At 40.6% G+C, this 21896-nt stretch overlaps 1 protein-coding gene across 1 annotated transcript; it reads left to right on the forward strand.

The window, feature by feature from the left end:
- The first annotated feature begins 7770 nt into the window (after positions 1-7770).
- On the forward strand, positions 7771-9843 carry LOC129759106 (uncharacterized). The gene has a single exon (XM_055756525.1). It carries the CDS (start codon positions 7771-7773, stop codon positions 9841-9843), a length of 2073 nt encoding a protein of 690 aa, XP_055612500.1.
- Positions 9844-21896: the final 12053 nt, after the last annotated feature.

Consider the following 21896-nt stretch of genomic DNA (forward strand, 5'->3'; position numbering starts at 1 on the left):
GGCCTTTAGAAGCAATTTTCGGCCATTCTGAGCTTAATTTGGGATCAAAACTTTAAAATGCGATTTCTGGCCTTTAGAAGCGTTTTTCGGCCATTCTGAGTTTAATTTGGGATCACAACTTTAAAATGCGATTTCTGGCCTTTAGAAGCGTTTTTCGGCCATTCTGAGCTTTATTTGGGATCACAACTTTAAAATGCGATTTCTGGCCTTTAGAAGCGTTTTTCAGCGATTCTGAGCTTAATTTGGGATCACAACTTTAAAATGCGATTTCTGGCCTTTAGAAGCGTTTTTCGGCCATTCTGAGCTTAATTTGGGATCACAACTTTAAAATGCGTTTTCTGGCCTTTAGAAGCGTTTTTGGGCGATTCTGAGCTTAATTTGGGATCACAACTTTAAAATGCGATTTCTGGCCTTTAGAAGCGTTTTTCAGCGATTCTGAGCTTAATCTGGGATCACAACTTTAAAATGCGATTTCTGGCCTTTAGAAGCGTTTTTCGGCCATTCTGAGCTTAATTTGGGATCAAAACTTTAAAATGCGATTTCTGGCCTTTAGAAGCGTTTTTCGGCCATTCTGAGCTTAATTTTAGATCACAACTTTAAAATGCGATTTCTGGCCTTTAGAAGCGTTTTTCGGCCATTCTGAGCTTTATTTGGGATCACAACTTTAAAATGCGATTTCTGGCCTTTAGAAGCGTTTTTCAGCGATTCTGAGCTTAATTTGGGATCACAACTTTAAAATGCGATTTCTGGCCTTTAGAAGCGTTTTTCGGCGATTCTGAGCTTAATTTGGGATCACAACTTTAAAATGCGATTTCTGACCTTTAGAAGCGTTTTTCGGCCATTCTGAGTTTAATTTGGGATCACAACTTTAAAATGCGATTTCTGGCCTTTAGAAGCGTTTTTCAGCGATTCTGAGCTAAATTTGGGATCACAACTTTAAAATGCGATTTCTGGCCTTTAGAAGCGTTTTTCGGCGATTCTGAGCTTAACTTGGGATCACAACTTTAAAATGCGATTTCTGGCCTTTAGGAGCGTTTTTCGGCCATTCTGAGCTTAACTTGGGATCACAACTTTAAAATGCGATTTCTGGCCATTTGAAGCGTTTTTCGGCGATTCTGAGCTTAATTTGGGATCACAACTTTAAAATGCGATTTCTGGCCTTTAGAAGCGTTTTTCAGCGATTCTGAGCTTAATTTGGGATTTCTGGCCTTTAGAAGCGTTTTTCGGCCATTCTGAGCTTAATTTGTGATCACAACTTTAAAATGCGATTTCTGGCCTTTAGAAGCGTTTTTCGGCCATTCTGAGCTTAATTTGGGATCACAACTTTAAAATGCGATTTCTGGCCTTTAGAAGCGTTTTTCGGCCATTCTGAGCTTAATTTGGGATTTCTGGCCTTTAGAAGCGTTTTTCGGCCATTCTGAGCTTAATTTGTGATCACAACTTTAAAATGCGATTTCTGGCCTTTAGAAGCGTTTTTCGGCCATTCTGAGCTTAATTTGGGATCACAACTTTAAAATGCGATTTCTGGCCTTTAGAAGCGTTTTTCGGCGATTCTGAGCTTAACTTGGGATCACAACTTTAAAATGCGATTTCTGGCCTTTAGGAGCGTTTTTCGGCCATTCTGAGCTTAACTTGGGATCACAACTTTAAAATGCGATTTCTGGCCATTTGAAGCGTTTTTCGGCGATTCTGAGCTTAATTTGGGATCACAACTTTAAAATGCGATTTCTGGCCTTTAGAAGCGTTTTTCAGCGATTCTGAGCTTAATTTGGGATTTCTGGCCTTTAGAAGCGTTTTTCGGCCATTCTGAGCTTAATTTGTGATCACAACTTTAAAATGCGATTTCTGGCCTTTAGAAGCGTTTTTCGGCCATTCTGAGCTTAATTTGGGATCACAACTTTAAAATGCGATTTCTGGCCTTTAGAAGCGTTTTTCGGCCATTCTGAGCTTAATTTGGGATTTCTGGCCTTTAGAAGCGTTTTTCGGCCATTCTGAGCTTAATTTGTGATCACAACTTTAAAATGCGATTTCTGGCCTTTAGAAGCGTTTTTCGGCCATTCTGAGCTTAATTTGGGATCACAACTTTAAAATGCGATTTCTGGCCTTTAGAAGCGTTTTTCGGCGATTCTGAGCTTAACTTGGGATCACAACTTTAAAATGCGATTTCTGGCCTTTAGGAGCGTTTTTCGGCCATTCTGAGCTTAACTTGGGATCACAACTTTAAAATGCGATTTCTGGCCATTTGAAGCGTTTTTCGGCGATTCTGAGCTTAATTTGGGATCACAACTTTAAAATGCGATTTCTGGCCTTTAGAAGCGTTTTTCAGCGATTCTGAGCTTAATTTGGGATTTCTGGCCTTTAGAAGCGTTTTTCGGCCATTCTGAGCTTAATTTGTGATCACAACTTTAAAATGCGATTTCTGGCCTTTAGAAGCGTTTTTCGGCCATTCTGAGCTTAATTTGGGATCACAACTTTAAAATGCGATTTCTGGCCTTTAGAAGCGTTTTTCGGCCATTCTGAGCTTAATTTGGGATTTCTGGCCTTTAGAAGCGTTTTTCGGCCATTCTGAGCTTAATTTGTGATCACAACTTTAAAATGCGATTTCTGGCCTTTAGAAGCGTTTTTCGGCCATTCTGAGCTTAATTTGGGATCACAACTTTAAAATGCGATTTCTGGCCTTTAGAAGCGTTTTTCGGCCATTCTGAGCTTAATTTGGGATCACAACTTTAAAATGCGATTTCTGGCCTTTAGAAGCCTTTTTCGGCGATTCTGAGCTTAATTAGGGATCACAACTTTAAAATGCGATTTCTGGCCTTTAGAAGCGTTTTTCGGCGATTCTGAGCTTAATTTGGGATCACAACTTTAAAATGCGATTTCTGGCCTTTAGAAGCGTTTTTCGGCGATTCTGAGCTTAATTTGGGATCACAACTTTAAAATGCGATTTCTGGCCTTTAGGAGCGTTTTTCGGCCATTCTGAGCTTAACTTGGGATCACAACTTTAAAATGCGATTTCTGGCCATTTGAAGCGTTTTTCGGCGATTCTGAGCTTAATTTGGGATCACAACTTTAAAATGCGATTTCTGGCCTTTAGAAGCGTTTTTCAGCGATTCTGAGCTTAATTTGGGATTTCTGGCCTTTAGAAGCGTTTTTCGGCCATTCTGAGCTTAATTTGGGATTTCTGGCCTTTAGAAGCGTTTTTCGGCCATTCTGAGCTTAATTTGTGATCACAACTTTAAAATGCGATTTCTGGCCTTTAGAAGCGTTTTTCGGCCATTCTGAGCTTAATTTGGGATCACAACTTTAAAATGCGATTTCTGGCCTTTAGAAGCGTTTTTCGGCCATTCTGAGCTTTATTTGGGATCACAACTTTAAAATGCGATTTCTGGCCTTTAGAAGCGTTTTTCGGCCATTCTGAGCTTAATTTGGGATCACAACTTTAAAATGCGATTTCTGGCCTTTAGAAGCGTTTTTCGGGGATTCTGAGCTTAATTTGGGATCACAACTTTTAAATGCGATTTCTGGCCTTTAGAAGCGTTTTTCGGCCATTCTGAGCTTAATTTGGGATCACAACTTTAAAATGCGATTTCTGGCCTTTAGAAGCGTTTTTCGGCGATTCTGAGCTTAATTTGGGATCACAACTTTAAAATGCGATTTCTGGCCTTTAGAAGCGTTTTTCGGCCATTCTGAGCTTAATTTGGGATCACAACTTTAAAATGCGATTTCTGGCCTTTAGAAGCGTTTTTCGGCCATTCTGAGCTTAATTTGGGATCACAACTTTAAAATGCGATTTCTGGCCTTTAGAAGCGTTTTTCGGCCATTCTGAGCTTAATTTGGGATCACAACTTTAAAATGCGATTTCTGGCCTTTAGAAGCGTTTTTCGGCCATTCTGAGCTTAATTTGGGATCACAACTTTAAAATGCGATTTCTGGCCTTTAGAAGCGTTTTTCGGGGATTCTGAGCTTAATTTGGGATCACAACTTTAAAATGCGATTTCTGGCCTTTAGAAGCTTTTTTCGGGGATTCTGAGCTTAATTTGGGATCACAACTTTAAAATGCGATTTCTGGCCTTTAGAAGCGTTTTTCGGCCATTCTGAGCTTAATTTGGGATCACAACTTTAAAATGCGATTTCTGGCCTTTAGAAGCGTTTTTCGGCCATTCTGAGCTTAATTTGGGATCACAACTTTAAAATGCGATTTCTGGCCTTTAGAAGCGTTTTTCGGCCATTCTGCGCTCAATTCGGGATCACAACTTTAAAATGCGATTTCTGGCCTTTAGAAGCATTTTTCGGGGATTCTGAGCTTAATTTGGGATCACAACTTTAAAATGCGATTTCTGGCCTTTAGAAGCGTTTTTCGGGGATTCTGAGCTTAATTTGGGATCACAACTTTTAAATGCGATTTCTGGCCTTTAGAAGCGTTTTTCGGCCATTCTGAGCTTAATTTGGGATCACAACTTTAAAATGCGATTTCTGGCCTTTAGAAGCGTTTTTCGGCCATTCTGAGCTTAATTTGGGATCACAACTTTAAAATGCGATTTCTGGCCTTTAGAAGCGTTTTTCGGCCATTCTGAGCTTAATTTGGGATCACAACTTTAAAATGCGATTTCTGGCCTTTAGAAGCGTTTTTCGGCCATTCTGAGCTTAATTTGGGATCACAACTTTAAAATGCGATTTCTGGCCTTTAGAAGCGTTTTTCGGCCATTCTGAGCTTAATTTGGGATCACAACTTTAAAATGCGATTTCTGGCCTTTAGAAGCGTTTTTCGGCCATTCTGAGCTTAATTTGGGATCACAACTTTAAAATGCGATTTCTGGCCTTTAGAAGCGTTTTTCGGGGATTCTGAGCTTAATTTGGGATCACAACTTTTAAATGCGATTTCTGGCCTTTAGAAGCGTTTTTCGGCCATTCTGAGCTTAATTTGGGATCACAACTTTAAAATGCGATTTCTGGCCTTTAGAAGCGTTTTTCGGCCATTCTGAGCTTAATTTGGGATCACAACTTTAAAATGCGATTTCTGGCCTTTAGAAGCGTTTTTCGGCCATTCTGCGCTCAATTCGGGATCACAACTTTAAAATGCGATTTCTGGCCTTTAGAAGCATTTTTCGGGGATTCTGAGCTTAATTTGGGATCACAACTTTAAAATGCGATTTCTGGCCTTTAGAAGCGTTTTTCGGGGATTCTGAGCTTAATTTGGGATCACAACTTTTAAATGCGATTTCTGGCCTTTAGAAGCGTTTTTCGGCCATTCTGAGCTTAATTTGGGATCACAACTTTAAAATGCGATTTCTGGCCTTTAGAAGCGTTTTTCGGCCATTCTGAGCTTAATTTGGGATCACAACTTTAAAATGCGATTTCTGGCCTTTAGAAGCGTTTTTCGGCCATTCTGAGCTTAATTTGGGATCACAACTTTAAAATGCGATTTCTGGCCTTTAGAAGCGTTTTTCGGCCATTCTGAGCTTAATTTGGGATCACAACTTTAAAATGCGATTTCTGGCCTTTAGAAGCGTTTTTCGGCCATTCTGAGCTTAATTTGGGATCACAACTTTAAAATGCGATTTCTGGCCTTTAGAAGCGTTTTTCGGCCATTCTGAGCTTAATTTGGGATCACAACTTTAAAATGCGATTTCTGGCCTTTAGAAGCGTTTTTCGGGGATTCTGAGCTTAATTTGGGATCACAACTTTTAAATGCGATTTCTGGCCTTTAGAAGCGTTTTTCGGCCATTCTGAGCTTAATTTGGGATCACAACTTTAAAATGCGATTTCTGGCCTTTAGAAGCGTTTTTCGGCCATTCTGAGCTTAATTTGGGATCACAACTTTAAAATGCGATTTCTGGCCTTTAGAAGCTGTTTTGGTAAGATCTAGCTGTTTAGTAGTAGTGAAGAACTAGAAGGTAGAACAGACATACGTCATCCGGCTGATCATCCGAAACAGATCTAAAACACCTCTCAGAAGAGATGAGCTCTGTTCATGGAAGAGGGAAAGAGAATGTTTACTGCTAGTTTATGCTTTTTTCTCTCTAAATTTAATACTTGAACAATATGAAAATGTGTTTGTTTGTAATGATAGGGAACTTTTGGTTTATATGCAATTCCACCATTCGCCACTTTTTGTACAACACAAATGTAGACACAGTCCAAACCAATCCGCCGTGTACTTCACATCGCCAATAAAAACCCCACCAATCAAATCGAAATAAAAACTTGTGTTTTTAAGTTGAGTTTAAACCAAAGTTATCGCGAGTTCTTAATTCGGTCCGAAAGTGTTCCGGTACCAAAACATTTGGTCCTTCGAGCCGGATGACCGTCCGGAAAGTGGTTCCGGAACAATAAAAATCGGACATTAAGTGAAGACCGCCGATCGCTCAGCAGCAAAAGTGTGAACCATTTTGTGTTCACAAAATCGCCATAGCGCTACTGAACAATTGAACCGAAGTGATTGTGCTAACAAAGCAAGTGCATTTTTGAACGCTTGGCTTGGATGCAATTGAGTGCATCGGACTCCAGTGTCAGCCATCGCGATTTCGGAACAATTGCCCACCGGTTACCTGAAGCATACTGGTGAAGTGAAGCCGATACATAGGACAGCTGATCTAACAGGAACGAAGCAGCGGACAGCTGATTGACCAGCAGCGCAACAGAGGACATCAGCTGATCTTGAGCAACCAACAAAGACGCAACGTCTGAAGGAGCAGTTTTCCGGAATAAAAATAGCAGGAAGTATATTGGCTTGATGCATGCGGCCGAAAGAAAGTGCTAATAAAAATTAGAATTGAGATTGAATTGTTTTTAGTTGCATGAAGTGTGTGCCCTGACCGTTTAACTAGAATTGGTCTTTGGTATTCTATTGGCATTTTTACTTTGATTTTTACACTGGTTGTGCCCACTCGCTGCTGTCAATATCGGGTTGCTAGTCTCACAAATTCGCGTCGCGATCGGTTGGAACGTCGAGTTGATCAAATTTAAGTGCATATACCCTAAGTCAGAAGCACATAAGGTGCATGTCAGAGCACATTAAGGTGCAAGTCAGAAGCACAGAAGGTGCAAGTCAGATTTTTTGGTCAGAACTATTCAGTACTGGACGGATTGGGTCCAAGGTGTTTGAGTTTGTCAGAAAATACAAGTTTGTTGAAGAATTTTAGTTTGAGTCGGAAACTTGTCAGAATTAAGTCTGAATGGTCAGAAATTAAGTTTGAGTCAGAGATCTTATCAGAATTAAGTCTGAATCAGTTTGTGTCGGAATTCTTAAGTGAATATTGTTGGAATCTTGTTTGAAACTTGTCAGAATTGAGTCTGAGTCAAAATTTAAGTTTTTGTAAGAAATTTGATCTGAAACTTGTCAGCGGTTGAGTCAGTTTAAAAATTGTCAAATATCAAGCCTGTGTCAGAAAACTACACGTCAGTTTGAGAACTTGCCTGAAGGTACAAGTTTGATTTCGTCAGAAATTGGAAGCCTGAGTCAGTTATTAGTAATTCTGTATTGGACGAATCGGGTCCAAAGGTGTCTGATTATTCCGAAATTGAAATTCGTTCGACATATTTTGTCAGAAACTAAGAATAAACTCCTGAACTTCAACAACAAATTCGCCTACGTCAGTATTGTGTCAGAATTTCGTCAGTTTTGGACAAATTTGGTCCAAGTTGGTCAGATATTTTGGAAATTGGAAATTGTTTTCTACTTTTCCCCAATTTGGGTTGAATCGCTGCTTTATCAGCTCTGAAGCTTCAGAGTTATTGAAATTTAAGTAGTAGTGAATAAAGTTTCCAGTCAGAATGGCGAAAAATGTTCAGTTGAAGTTGTTGCAGAAAAGAGAGAGGCAAATAGTGCTTCTCATGGACAGTGTGGACCGATTCGTGCAGAATTATAATCCAGAACGTGACGAGTGTCAAATTAGTTCTAGGCTTGAAGCCTTAGAACCAGTGTACGGTGAATTTCACGAAGTGCGTAGCAAGATAGAAATGATTGTGTATGAAAGTGAAGAAAAGAAGGCCAAGGAGCTCTACGGCGACGCGAAGGATGAAGCTGAAGCACAACGAGAGGAAGAGAACGACGAGCTGCTGTTAAGTTTTGAAGACCGTTTCTTCCGATTGAAGGGAGCCTTGACCAAACTTCAGTTAAGGCGTCAGCAATTGTCAAAGGCGAACGAGATTTCACACAATCATCAGCATGTGACCGTGGGGTCGAGAATTAGGCTTCCAGAGATTCGTCTGCCTAGCTTCAGTGGAAATCTTAGCGAATGGGTTTCATTCCGCGATAGTTTTCGAACCCTGATCCACAATAACGAACAACTCGCGCCCATGGAGAAGTTCACGTACCTGAAGTCATCCCTTTCCGGTGAAGCTCTTAAGGAGATTCTCTCAATCGAGCTGTCCGATGCAAATTACTCTGTCGCTTGGGAGATTCTGACAGAACGATACGAGAACAAGAAGCTGATCGTTAAGACGTACCTAGATGCACTATTTTGTTTAGAACCAATCAGAAAAGAAGGCTACGAAAGTATCAATAATCTCATAACCGAATTTGAGAAGAACCTGATGATGCTGCAGAAGGTCGGTGAAGATACAGATGGCTGGAGCACCATTCTAGCGCACATGCTTTGCTCGCGACTTGACTCTGTCACTCTAAGGAATTGGGAAACACAACACAACAGCAAAGAAGTACCGAAATACGAGGACATGAGGAAGTTTCTGCGCAACTACTGTTCCGTTCTGCAGTCAGTTGCTCCAGCCAAAGAACCCCACTTCAACGTCGCAACCCATCATCAGCCGAGAATCCAATCAGCAAGCTACACAACGTTTAAGTCCTCAAACCAGTGCCCGTTTTGCAATGAAACGTGGCACTCACCGTTTCACTGTCAGAGATTCCTTCGATTGAAGATATCAGAACGTGTTGAAGCCGCCAATCGAAGTCGAGTCTGTCGGAATTGTCTGCAGCCTGGTCATTTTGCGACGAACTGCACTCGTAGCAGTTGTCGGTTATGTCAACAAAAGCATCACACTATGTTGCATGCTACGCGATCCTCCGTTCCAAATTCGTCGAATCCGAGACTCAGTCAACTGTCAAACGCACAACCTATTCAAGAAAGCACCCATATTAATCCACAGCAAGCATATCAACAGCAAAGACAACAAACCATGCCAATAATTACGGAAACACACACTCAATCGCAAAATGCAACACACAATTCACCAAACACAACCACACAAATCAATTCACCTATGCCAAGCACAAGCCAAAGCACAAGCCAAAGCTACGTAGCACTATCTGTTAAGCCGGCATCGAATACTCTGCTCCCTACCGCTCTTGTCAAGATCAAAGACCGCTACGGTAACGCTCTGGTAGCCAGAGCCCTGCTGGACTCTTGTTCGCAGCATTGTCTGATGACTGAAGAGTTCTCGAGAAAGCTGAAGCTCGAAGAAACACCCACGGGTTTGTCAGTCCATGGTATTGGGTCGGCTGAGTCAGTGTCAACGAAAACCATACGTTCTGAAGTCTGTTCACGTTCGCCAAAAATCTCGGGTTTCAGAGAAACCATACAGTTCTTCGTTTTGCCTGAACTTACCTTACATTTACCTTCGACATCGTTTGATCCTTCATCCTTGTCACTCCCAGATTCCGCTCTGCTAGCCGATCCTTACTTCTACGAGTCAAGGCGGATCGATATTGTCATTGGTGCCGAGTATTACTTGGGTTTGTTGAAGAATGAACGAAGAAAAGTCACAAAGAAAGGTCCCACGCTTCACAGCTCTGTTTTTGGTTGGATTGTGTCAGGTCGAATGGTCGAATCTCCGCAAAAAGTTTCTCCTTCCTTACCCTGTTCTACAAGCACTAGCAGAAGTAGCTAACGTGGTTCTAGATGCCAAAAACATGTCGGGTTACGGCCATCTACTCCAATGAAGAATTGGTATACGAAAAGTTTTTCCATGAACACACAGTTAGAAATGAAGCGGAACGTTTTGTCGCTGCCCTAACCAAGAATAAGTCAGATTTGTGTCAGTTAAATGAGTCAAGAGGTACTCATTTTTTGAATAACCTACGTTACAACTTTGTGCCAAATTACAGCAAGGGTTTGCTGAACAAAAATGTCGTCAGATTTTAAGTCAGAGGGAATGAATTCAGTTGAATTGCATTCAAAAGGAAAGTTGTATGATTGAGTCAGATTTTTTGTCACTGAAATCCTAACAGAGAAAGTATTCATAGTCTTACAGAGAAACGGTCATGACATTTGGTCAAAAACTAAAGCAAATGATTGAAGTTAAGTCCGCCACCTACACCGCTTTAAGTACCCAGAATCGCTTTAAGAACCATGCTTTTTTAAGTATCGTATGTTTTGAAGAATCTTGCCTTCTGAAGAATCATGTCATGTTAAGAACCATCATACATTCATACCCTTTTGAGTTATATACCTTTGAAAAGTTTTATCGTTTGAAACATAATTTCGCCCGAAAAAACGTGCTCCTCCCTCAGAAGAAGTTTTGTACTGCTTTGCCTCACCCAAAAAGAGCCCCGAAGAAGTTAAGAGAATGTCATCGGTCCACCAAAAATCATTAGACGTTCTTATGAGCGTGGGTGGAGGTGCTTTGCCTCCGCATCCAGGGAAGTCCTGATTTATTTAAACAATTATCATCAAGCTAAGCACTTCCCTCTGCATCCAGGTATTCCACCATCGGTCGATTGAAATTCGACGCAACGCCCACAGAATCATAGGACAGTCTTGGAGCACCGACACCCGGAGAAAAACCGTCGAGCATATCCATGTCGAGGTCCACAATCCATGTCGGAGTCCACACATCATCCTTCGGTCGAGCCAGAGCACCATAAGCAGTACGGCAGCAACAGTTGCACCACATGATATGGGAATCATCAATCGACCAGAGCAGCATCTAGCCAGATCCATCACAGTGACATGCTGGCTCTCCACGGCTCGTGTCCAGCTACCTAGGTCGGCAGAAAAGAGAATCATTGCACAGCTTCGCGTGTGCTACGAATGCAACAGCTTGCGTTTATCAGCAAACATCACCCACCTCTTGAGTAGCTCTTCATCACCAGGCTCTAGTGGGGCATATCCAAATCATCCCACGCATCATGAGATTCAAGATGGAAAAACCGCAGTGTAGAGAAACGTCCAGCATCGCTCAGGTAAACATCCAACCGAGTCGCTGGGTACGCAGACTCACCTTTACCTCCTGATTCACACATCGTTCACCGGCGTTGGCTGTTTTGCGAGCAGGGATCCAGGGGGCCAGGAACTCTTGTTTCACAAGTCAATCGGATTTTAAGCAATTTACAAGCTCTGTACGTTCACGAGACTCGCCACGTAGCGATTAAGACACCCTTGTCCAACCAGTAATCAGCAGCACAGGCTATAAATTTAGCGGAAAATACAACTGTTACTACATTGAACGTCTGCCGAAAATGTTATGTAGTACTCACCTGATCACTGCGATGTGATCGATCACTGCAAGCATCCAATCCAGCATCAACGTTCCCATATCAAACAAGAAGTCGGTTAAATTTATTCATCCAGTCCGAGTTAAATGTTCATCGCGAAGCAATTTTCATCCAGTAAAAATGCAATTGCCAACATGGAATCACCAGCATCACCGGCAGCTCTGAAAGAAAAGAATAATCAATCGGGATTGCAATTGAAGTAAAACGAAATTAATACTCACCCAGGAAATTACCTCTCCACAACAACAGCAGCGGTAACACCAAGTTTCCTCGGAATTAACAGCAATATCCAGCAATCAAGGCAGCTCCAGGTCAGCAGCAACCGGCCAGCATCCACAGCAACCAACTTTTCCCCCAGAAGCGATGAAAACATCGATCATCTCCAGCGGCTCCAATTCTGTATCAGCTCAGCAACACACAAGCTTACACAATACGCACTAGAAAGGAATTTCATACGAAGTTATAAACAAAACAAAACAGATAGGTTCAAAAAGCACCGTTAGAATGTTCGCAGAAAATTAGCACATTGCAACACAAAATCGATAGTTGTATAAATGTACCGTTGTTTTGAAATGATATTTCAAGGCGGGCGGCGTATGTTTTGGTAAGATCTAGCTGTTTAGTAGTAGTGAAGAACTAGAAGGTAGAACAGACATACGTCATCCGGCTGATCATCCGAAACAGATCTAAAACACCTCTCAGAAGAGATGAGCTCTGTTCATGGAAGAGGGAAAGAGAATGTTTACTGCTAGTTTATGCTTTTTTCTCTCTAAATTTAATACTTGAACAATATGAAAATGTGTTTGTTTGTAATGATAGGGAACTTTTGGTTTATATGCAATTCCACCATTCGCCACTTTTTGTACAACACAAATGTAGACACAGTCCAAACCAATCCGCCGTGTACTTCACATCGCCAATAAAAACCCCACCAATCAAATCGAAATAAAAACTTGTGTTTTTAAGTTGAGTTTAAACCAAAGTTATCGCGAGTTCTTAATTCGGTCCGAAAGTGTTCCGGTACCAAAACAGAAGCGTTTTTCGGCCATTCTGAGCTTAATTTGGGATCACAACTTTAAAATGCGATTTCTGGCCTTTAGAAGCGTTTTTCGGCCATTCTGCGCTCAATTCGGGATCACAACTTTAAAATGCGATTTCTGGCCTTTAGAAGCATTTTTCGGGGATTCTGAGCTTAATTTGGGATCACAACTTTAAAATGCGATTTCTGGCCTTTAGAAGCGTTTTTCGGCCATTCTGAGTTTAATTTGGGATCACAACTTTAAAATGCGATTTCTGGCCTTTAGAAGCGTTTTTCGGCCATTCTGAGCTTAATTTGGGATCACAACTTTAAAATGCGATTTCTGGCCTTTAGAAGCGTTTTTCGGGGATTCTGAGCTTAATTTGGGATCACAACTTTAAAATGCGATTTCTGGCCTTTAGAAGCGTTTTTCGGGGATTCTGAGCTTAATTTGGGATCACAACTTTAAAATGCGATTTCTGGCCTTTAGAAGCGTTTTTCGGGGATTCTGAGCTTAATTTGGGATCACAACTTTAAAATGCGATTTCTGGCCTTTAGAAGCGTTTTTCGGCCATTCTGAGCTTAATTTGGGATCACAACTTTAAAATGCGATTTCTGGCCTTTAGAAGCGTTTTTCGGGGACTCTGAGCTTAATTTGGGATCACAACTTTAAAATCCGATTTCTGGCCTTTAGAAGCGTTTTTCGGCCATTCTGAGCTTAATTTGGGATCACAACTTTAAAATGCGATTTCTGGCCTTTAGAAGCGTTTTTCGGCCATTCTGAGCTTAATTTGGGATCACAACTTTAAAATGCGATTTCTGGCCTCTAGAAGCGTTTTTCGGCCATTCTGAGCTTAATTTGGGATCACAACTTTAAAATGCGATTTCTGGCCTTTAGAAGCGTTTTTCGGCCATTCTGAGTTTAATTTGGGATCACAACTTTAAAATGCGATTTCTGGCCTTTAGAAGCGTGTTTCGGCCATTCTGAGCTTAATTTGGGATCACAACTTTAAAATGCGATTTCTGGCCTTTAGAAGCGTTTTTCGGCCATTCTGAGCTTAATTTGGGATCACAACTTTAAAATGCGATTTCTGGCCTTTAGAAGCGTTTTTCGGGGATTCTGAGCTTAATTTGGGATCACAACTTTAAATGCGATTTCTGGCCTTTAGAAGCGTTTTTCGGCCATTCTGAGCTTAATTTGGGATCACAACTTTAAAATGCGATTTCTGGCCTTTAGAAGCGTTTTTCGGGGATTCTGAGCTTAATTTGGGATCACAACTTTTAAATGCGATTTCTGGCCTTTAGAAGCGTTTTTCGGCCATTCTGAGCTTAATTTGGGATCACAACTTTAAAATGCGATTTCTGGCCTTTAGAAGCGTTTTTCGGCCATTCTGAGCTTAATTTGGGATCACAACTTTAAAATGCGATTTCTGGCCTTTAGAAGCGATTTTCGGCCATTCTGAGCTTAATTTGGGATCACAACTTTAAAATGCGATTTCTGGCCTTTAGAAGCGTTTTTCGGGGATTCTGAGCTTAATTTGGGATCACAACTTTAAAATGCGATTTCTGGCCTTTAGAAGCGTTTTTCGGGGATTCTGAGCTTAATTTGGGATCACAACTTTAAAATGCGATTTCTGGCCTTTAGAAGCGTTTTTCGGGGATTCTGAGCTTAATTTGGGATCACAACTTTAAAATGCGATTTCTGGCCTTTAGAAGCGTTTTTCGGGGATTCTGAGCTTAATTTGGGATCACAACTTTTAAATGCGATTTCTGGCCTTTAGAAGCGTTTTTCGGACATTCTGAGCTTAATTTGGGATCACAACTTTAAAATGCGATTTCTGGCCTTTAGAAGCGTTTTTCGGCCATTCTGAGCTTAATTTGGGATCACAACTTTAAAATGCGATTTCTGGCCTTTAGAAGCGTTTTTCGGCCATTCTGAGCTTAATTTGGGATCACAACTTTAAAATGCGATTTCTGGCCTTTAGAAGCGTTTTTCGGCCATTCTGAGCTTAATTTGGGATCACAACTTTAAAATGCGATTTCTGGCCTTTAGAAGCGTTTTTCGGGGATTCTGAGCTTAATTTGGGATCACAACTTTAAAATGCGATTTCTGGCCTTTAGAAGCGTTTTTCGGCCATTCTTAGCTTAATTTGGGATCACAACTTTAAAATGCGATTTCTGGCCTTTAGAAGCTTTTTTCGGGGATTCTGAGCTTAATTTGGGATCACAACTTTAAAATGCGATTTCTGGCCTTTAGAAGCGTTTTTCGGGGATTCTGAGCTTAATTTGGGATCACAACTTTTAAATGCGATTTCTGGCCTTTAGAAGCGTTTTTCGGCCATTCTGAGCTTAATTTGGGATCACAACTTTAAAATGCGATTTCTGGCCTTTAGAAGCGTTTTTCGGCCATTCTGAGCTTAATTTGGGATCACAACTTTAAAATGCGATTTCTGGCCTTTAGAAGCGTTTTTCGGCCATTCTGAGCTTAATTTGGGATCACAACTTTAAAATGCGATTTCTGGCCTTTAGAAGCGTTTTTCGGCCATTCTGAGCTTAATTTGGGATCACAACTTTAAAATGCGATTTCTGGCCTTTAGAAGCGTTTTTCGGCCATTCTGAGCTTAATTTGGGATCACAACTTTAAAATGCGATTTCTGGCCTTTAGAAGCGTTTTTCGGCCATTCTGAGCTTAATTTGGGATCACAACTTTAAAATGCGATTTCTGGCCTTTAGAAGCGTTTTTCGGGGATTCTGAGCTTAATTTGGGATCACAACTTTAAAATGCGATTTCTGGCCTTTAGAAGCTTTTTTCGGGGATTCTGAGCTTAATTTGGGATCACAACTTTAAAATGCGATTTCTGGCCTTTAGAAGCGTTTTTCGGGGATTCTGAGCTTAATTTGGGATCACAACTTTTAAATGCGATTTCTGGCCTTTAGAAGCGTTTTTCGGCCATTCTGAGCTTAATTTGGGATCACAACTTTAAAATGCGATTTCTGGCCTTTAGAAGCGTTTTTCGGCCATTCTGAGCTTAATTTGGGATCACAACTTTAAAATGCGATTTCTGGCCTTTAGAAGCGTTTTTCGGTCATTCTGAGCTTAATTTGGGATCACAACTTTAAAATGCGATTTCTGGCCTTTAGAAGCGTTTTTCGGCCATTCTGCGCTCAATTCGGGATCACAACTTTAAAATGCGATTTCTGGCCTTTAGAAGCGTTTTTCGGCCATTCTGAGCTTAATTTGGGATCACAACTTTAAAATGCGATTTCTGGCCTTTAGAAGCGTTTTTCGGCCATTCTGAGCTTAATTTGGGATCACAACTTTAAAATGCGATTTCTGGCCTTTAGAAGCGTTTTTCGGACATTCTGAGCTTAATTTGGGATCACAACTTTAAAATGCGATTTCTGGCCTTTAGAAGCTTTTTTCGGGGATTCTGAGCTTAATTTGGGATCACAACTTTAAAATGCGATTTCTGGCCTTTAGAAGCGTTTTTCGGCCATTCTGAGCTTAATTTGGGATCACAACTTTAAAATGCGATTTCTGGCCTTTAGAAGCGTTTTTCGGGGATTCTGAGCTTAATTTGGGATCACAACTTTTAAATGCGATTTCTGGCCTTTAGAAGCGTTTTTCGGACATTCTGAGCTTAATTTGGGATCACAACTTTAAAATGCGATTTCTGGCCTTTAGAAGCGTTTTTCGGCCATTCTGAGCTTAATTTGGGATCACAACTTTAAAATGCGATTTCTGGCCTTTAGAAGCGTTTTTCGGCCATTCTGAGCTTAATTTGGGATCACAACTTTAAAATGCGATTTCTGGCCTTTAGAAGCGTTTTTCGGCCATTCTGAGCTTAATTTGGGATCACAACTTTAAAATGCGATTTCTGGCCTTTAGAAGCGTTTTTCGGGGATTCTGAGCTTAATTTGGGATCACAACTTTTAAATGCGATTTCTGGCCTTTAGAAGCGTTTTTCGGCCATTCTGAGCTTAATTTGGGATCACAACTTTAAAATGCGATTTCTGGCCTTTAGAAGCGTTTTTCGGCCATTCTGAGCTTAATTTGGGATCACAACTTTAAAATGCGATTTCTGGCCTTTAGAAGCGTTTTTCGGGGATTCTGAGCTTAATTTGGGATCACAACTTTAAATGCGATTTCTGGCCTTTAGAAGCGTTTTTCGGCCATTCTGAGCTTAATTTGGGATCACAACTTTAAAATGCGATTTCTGGCCTTTAGAAGCGTTTTTCGGCGATTCTGAGCTTAATTTGGGATCACAACTTTAAAATGCGATTTCTGGCCTTTAGAAGCTTTTTTCGGGGATTCTGAGCTTAATTTGGGATCACAACTTTAAAATGCGATTTCTGGCCTTTAGAAGCGTTTTTCGGCCATTCTGAGCTTAATTTGGGATCACAACTTTAAAATGCGATTTCTGGCCTTTAGAAGCGTTTTTCGGACATTCTGAGCTTAATTTGGGATCACAACTTTAAAATGCGATTTCTGGCCTTTAGAAGCTTTTTTCGGGGATTCTGAGCTTAATTTGGGATCACAACTTTAAAATGCGATTTCTGGCCTTTAGAAGCGTTTTTCGGCCATTCTGAGCTTAATTTGGGATCACAACTTTAAAATGCGATTTCTGGCCTTTAGAAGCGTTTTTCGGGGATTCTGAGCTTAATTTGGGATCACAACTTTAAAATGCGATTTCTGGCCTTTAGAAGCGTTTTTCGGGGATTCTGAGCTTAATTTGGGATCACAACTTTTAAATGCGATTTCTGGCCTTTAGAAGCGTTTTTCGGACATTCTGAGCTTAATTTGGGATCACAACTTTAAAATGCGATTTCTGGCCTTTAGAAGCGTTTTTCGGCCATTCTGAGCTTAATTTGGGATCACAACTTTAAAATGCGATTTCTGGCCTTTAGAAGCGTTTTTCGGCCATTCTGAGCTTAATTTGGGATCACAACTTTAAAATGCGATTTCTGGCCTTTAGAAGCGTTTTTCGGCCATTCTGAGCTTAATTTGGGATCACAACTTTAAAATGCGATTTCTGGCCTTTAGAAGCGTTTTTCGGGGATTCTGAGCTTAATTTGGGATCACAACTTTAAAATGCGATTTCTGGCCTTTAGAAGCGTTTTTCGGCCATTCTTAGCTTAATTTGGGATCACAACTTTAAAATGCGATTTCTGGCCTTTAGAAGCTTTTTTCGGGGATTATGAGCTTAATTTGGGATCACAACTTTAAAATGCGATTTCTGGCCTTTAGAAGCGTTTTTCGGGGATTCTGAGCTTAATTTGGGATCACAACTTTTAAATGCGATTTCTGGCCTTTAGAAGCGTTTTTCGGCCATTCTGAGCTTAATTTGGGATCACAACTTTAAAATGCGATTTCTGGCCTTTAGAAGCGTTTTTCGGCCATTCTGAGCTTAATTTGGGATCACAACTTTAAAATGCGATTTCTGGCCTTTAGAAGCGTTTTTCGGCCATTCTGAGCTTAATTTGGGATCACAACTTTAAAATGCGATTTCTGGCCTTTAGAAGCGTTTTTCGGCCATTCTGAGCTTAATTTGGGATCACAACTTTAAAATGCGATTTCTGGCCTTTAGAAGCGTTTTTCGGCCATTCTGAGCTTAATTTGGGATCACAACTTTAAAATGCGATTTCTGGCCTTTAGAAGCGTTTTTCGGCCATTCTGAGCTTAATTTGGGATCACAACTTTAAAATGCGATTTCTGGCCTTTAGAAGCGTTTTTCGGGGATTCTGAGCTTAATTTGGGATCACAACTTTAAAATGCGATTTCTGGCCTTTAGAAGCTTTTTTCGGGGATTCTGAGCTTAATTTGGGATCACAACTTTAAAATGCGATTTCTGGCCTTTAGAAGCGTTTTTCGGGGATTCTGAGCTTAATTTGGGATCACAACTTTTAAATGCGATTTCTGGCCTTTAGAAGCGTTTTTCGGCCATTCTGAGCTTAATTTGGGATCACAACTTTAAAATGCGATTTCTGGCCTTTAGAAGCGTTTTTCGGCCATTCTGAGCTTAATTTGGGATCACAACTTTAAAATGCGATTTCTGGCCTTTAGAAGCGTTTTTCGGTCATTCTGAGCTTAATTTGGGATCACAACTTTAAAATGCGATTTCTGGCCTTTAGAAGCGTTTTTCGGCCATTCTGCGCTCAATTCGGGATCACAACTTTAAAATGCGATTTCTGGCCTTTAGAAGCATTTTTCGGGGATTCTGAGCTTAATTTGGGATCACAACTTTAAAATGCGATTTCTGGCCTTTAGAAGCGTTTTTCGGCCATTCTGAGTTTAATTTGGGATCACAACTTTAAAATGCAATTTCTGGCCTTTAGAAGCGTTTTTCGGCCATTCTGAGCTTAATTTGGGATCACAACTTTAAAATGCGATTTATGGCCTTTAGAAGCGTTTTTCGGCCATTCTGAGCTTAATTCGGGATCACAACTTTAAAATGCGATTTCTGGCCTTTAGAAGCGTTTTTCGGGGATTCTGAGCTTAATTTGGGATCACAACTTTAAAATGCGATTTCTGGCCTTTAGAAGCGTTTTTCGGGGATTCTGAGCTTAATTTGGGATCACAACTTTAAAATGCGATTTCTGGCCTTTAGAAGCGTTTTTCGGGGATTCTGAGCTTAATTTGGGATCACAACTTTAAAATGCGATTTCTGGCCTTTAGAAGCGTTTTTCGGCCATTCTGAGCTTAATTTGGGATCACAACTTTAAAATGCGATTTCTGGCCTTTAGAAGCGTTTTTCGGCCATTCTGAGCTTAATTTGGGATCACAACTTTAAAATGCGATTTCTGGCCTCTAGAAGCGTTTTTCGGCCATTCTGAGCTTAATTTGGGATCACAACTTTAAAATGCGATTTCTGGCCTTTAGAAGCGTTTTTCGGCCATTCTGAGTTTAATTTGGGATCACAACTTTAAAATGCGATTTCTGGCCTTTAGAAGCGTTTTTCGGCCATTCTGAGCTTAATTTGGGATCACAACTTTAAAATGCGATTTCTGGCCTTTAGAAGCGTTTTTCGGCCATTCTGAGCTTAATTTGGGATCACAACTTTAAAATGCGATTTCTGGCCTTTAGAAGCGTTTTTCGGCCATTCTGAGCTTAATTTGGGATCACAACTTTAAAATGCGATTTCTGGCCTTTAGAAGCGTTTTTCGGGGATTCTGAGCTTAATTTGGGATCACAACTTTAAAATGCGATTTCTGGCCTTTAGAAGCGTTTTTCGGGGATTCTGAGCTTAATTTGGGATCACAACTTTTAAATGCGATTTCTGGCCTTTAGAAGCGTTTTTCGGCCATTCTGAGCTTAATTTGGGATCACAACTTTAAAATGCGATTTCTGGCCTTTAGAAGCGTTTTTCGGCCATTCTGAGCTTAATTTGGGATCACAACTTTAAAATGCGATTTCTGGCCTTTAGAAGCGTTTTTCGGCCATTCTGAGCTTAATTTGGGATCACAACTTTTAAATGCGATTTCTGGCCTTTAGAAGCGTTTTTCGGCCATTCTGAGCTTAATTTGGGATCACAACTTTAAAATGCGATTTCTGGCCTTTAGAAGCGTTTTTCGGCCATTCTGAGCTTAATTTGGGATCACAACTTTAAAATGCGATTTCTGGCCTTTAGAAGCGTTTTTCGGCCATTCTGAGCTTAATTTGGGATCACAACTTTTAAATGCGATTTCTGGCCTTTAGAAGCGTTTTTCGGCCATTCTGAGCTTAATTTGGGATCACAACTTTAAAATGCGATTTCTGGCCTTTAGAAGCGTTTTTCGGCCATTCTGAGCTTAATTTGGGATCACAACTTTAAAATGCGATTTCTGGCCTTTAGAAGCGTTTTTCGGCCATTCTGAGCTTAATTTGGGATCACAACTTTTAAATGCGATTTCTGGCCTTTAGAAGCGTTTTTCGGCCATTCTGAGCTTAATTTGGGATCACAACTTTAAAATGCGATTTCTGGCCTTTAGAAGCGTTTTTCGGCCATTCTGAGCTTAATTTGGGATCACAACTTTAAAATGCGATTTCTGGCCTTTAGAAGCGTTTTTCGGCCATTCTGAGTTTAATTTGGGATCACAACTTTAAAATGCGATTTCTGGCCTTTAGAAGCGTTTTTCGGCCATTCTGAGCTTAATTTGGGATCACAACTTTAAAATGCGATTTCTGGCCTTTAGAAGCGTTTTTCGGCCATTCTGAGCTTAATTTGGGATCACAACTTTAAAATGCGATTTCTGGCCTTTAGAAGCGTTTTTCGGCCATTCTGAGCTTAATTTGGGATCACAACTTTAAAATGCGATTTCTGGCCTCTAGAAGCGTTTTTCGGCCATTCTGAGCTTAATTTGGGATCACAACTTTAAAATGCGATTTCTGGCCTTTAGAAGCGTTTTTCGGCCATTCTGAGTTTAATTTGGGATCACAACTTTAAAATGCGATTTCTGGCCTTTAGAAGCGTTTTTCGGCCATTCTGAGCTTAATTTGGGATCACAACTTTAAAATGCGATTTCTGGCCTTTAGAAGCGTTTTTCGGCCATTCTGAGCTTAATTTGGGATCACAACTTTAAAATGCGATTTCTGGCCTTTAGAAGCGTTTTTCGGCCATTCTGAGCTTAATTTGGGATCACAACTTTAAAATGCGATTTCTGGCCTTTAGAAGCGTTTTTCGGGGATTCTGAGCTTAATTTGGGATCACAACTTTAAAATGCGATTTCTGGCCTTTAGAAGCGTTTTTCGGGGATTCTGAGCTTAATTTGGGATCACAACTTTTAAATGCGATTTCTGGCCTTTAGAAGCGTTTTTCGGCCATTCTGAGCTTAATTTGGGATCACAACTTTAAAATGCGATTTCTGGCCTTTAGAAGCGTTTTTCGGCCATTCTGAGCTTAATTTGGGATCACAACTTTAAAATGCGATTTCTGGCCTTTAGAAGCGTTTTTCGGCCATTCTGAGCTTAATTTGGGATCACAACTTTTAAATGCGATTTCTGGCCTTTAGAAGCGTTTTTCGGCCATTCTGAGCTTAATTTGGGATCACAACTTTAAAATGCGATTTCTGGCCTTTAGAAGCGTTTTTCGGCCATTCTGAGCTTAATTTGGGATCACAACTTTAAAATGCGATTTCTGGCCTTTAGAAGCGTTTTTCGGCCATTCTGAGCTTAATTTGGGATCACAACTTTTAAATGCGATTTCTGGCCTTTAGAAGCGTTTTTCGGCCATTCTGAGCTTAATTTGGGATCACAACTTTAAAATGCGATTTCTGGCCTTTAGAAGCGTTTTTCGGCCATTCTGAGCTTAATTTGGGATCACAACTTTAAAATGCGATTTCTGGCCTTTAGAAGCGTTTTTCGGCCATTCTGAGCTTAATTTGGGATCACAACTTTTAAATGCGATTTCTGGCCTTTAGAAGCGTTTTTCGGCCATTCTGAGCTTAATTTGG

This window comes from Uranotaenia lowii, unplaced genomic scaffold (genome assembly GCF_029784155.1).
Source record: "Uranotaenia lowii strain MFRU-FL unplaced genomic scaffold, ASM2978415v1 HiC_scaffold_104, whole genome shotgun sequence".
NCBI lineage: Eukaryota > Metazoa > Arthropoda > Insecta > Diptera > Culicidae > Uranotaenia > Uranotaenia lowii.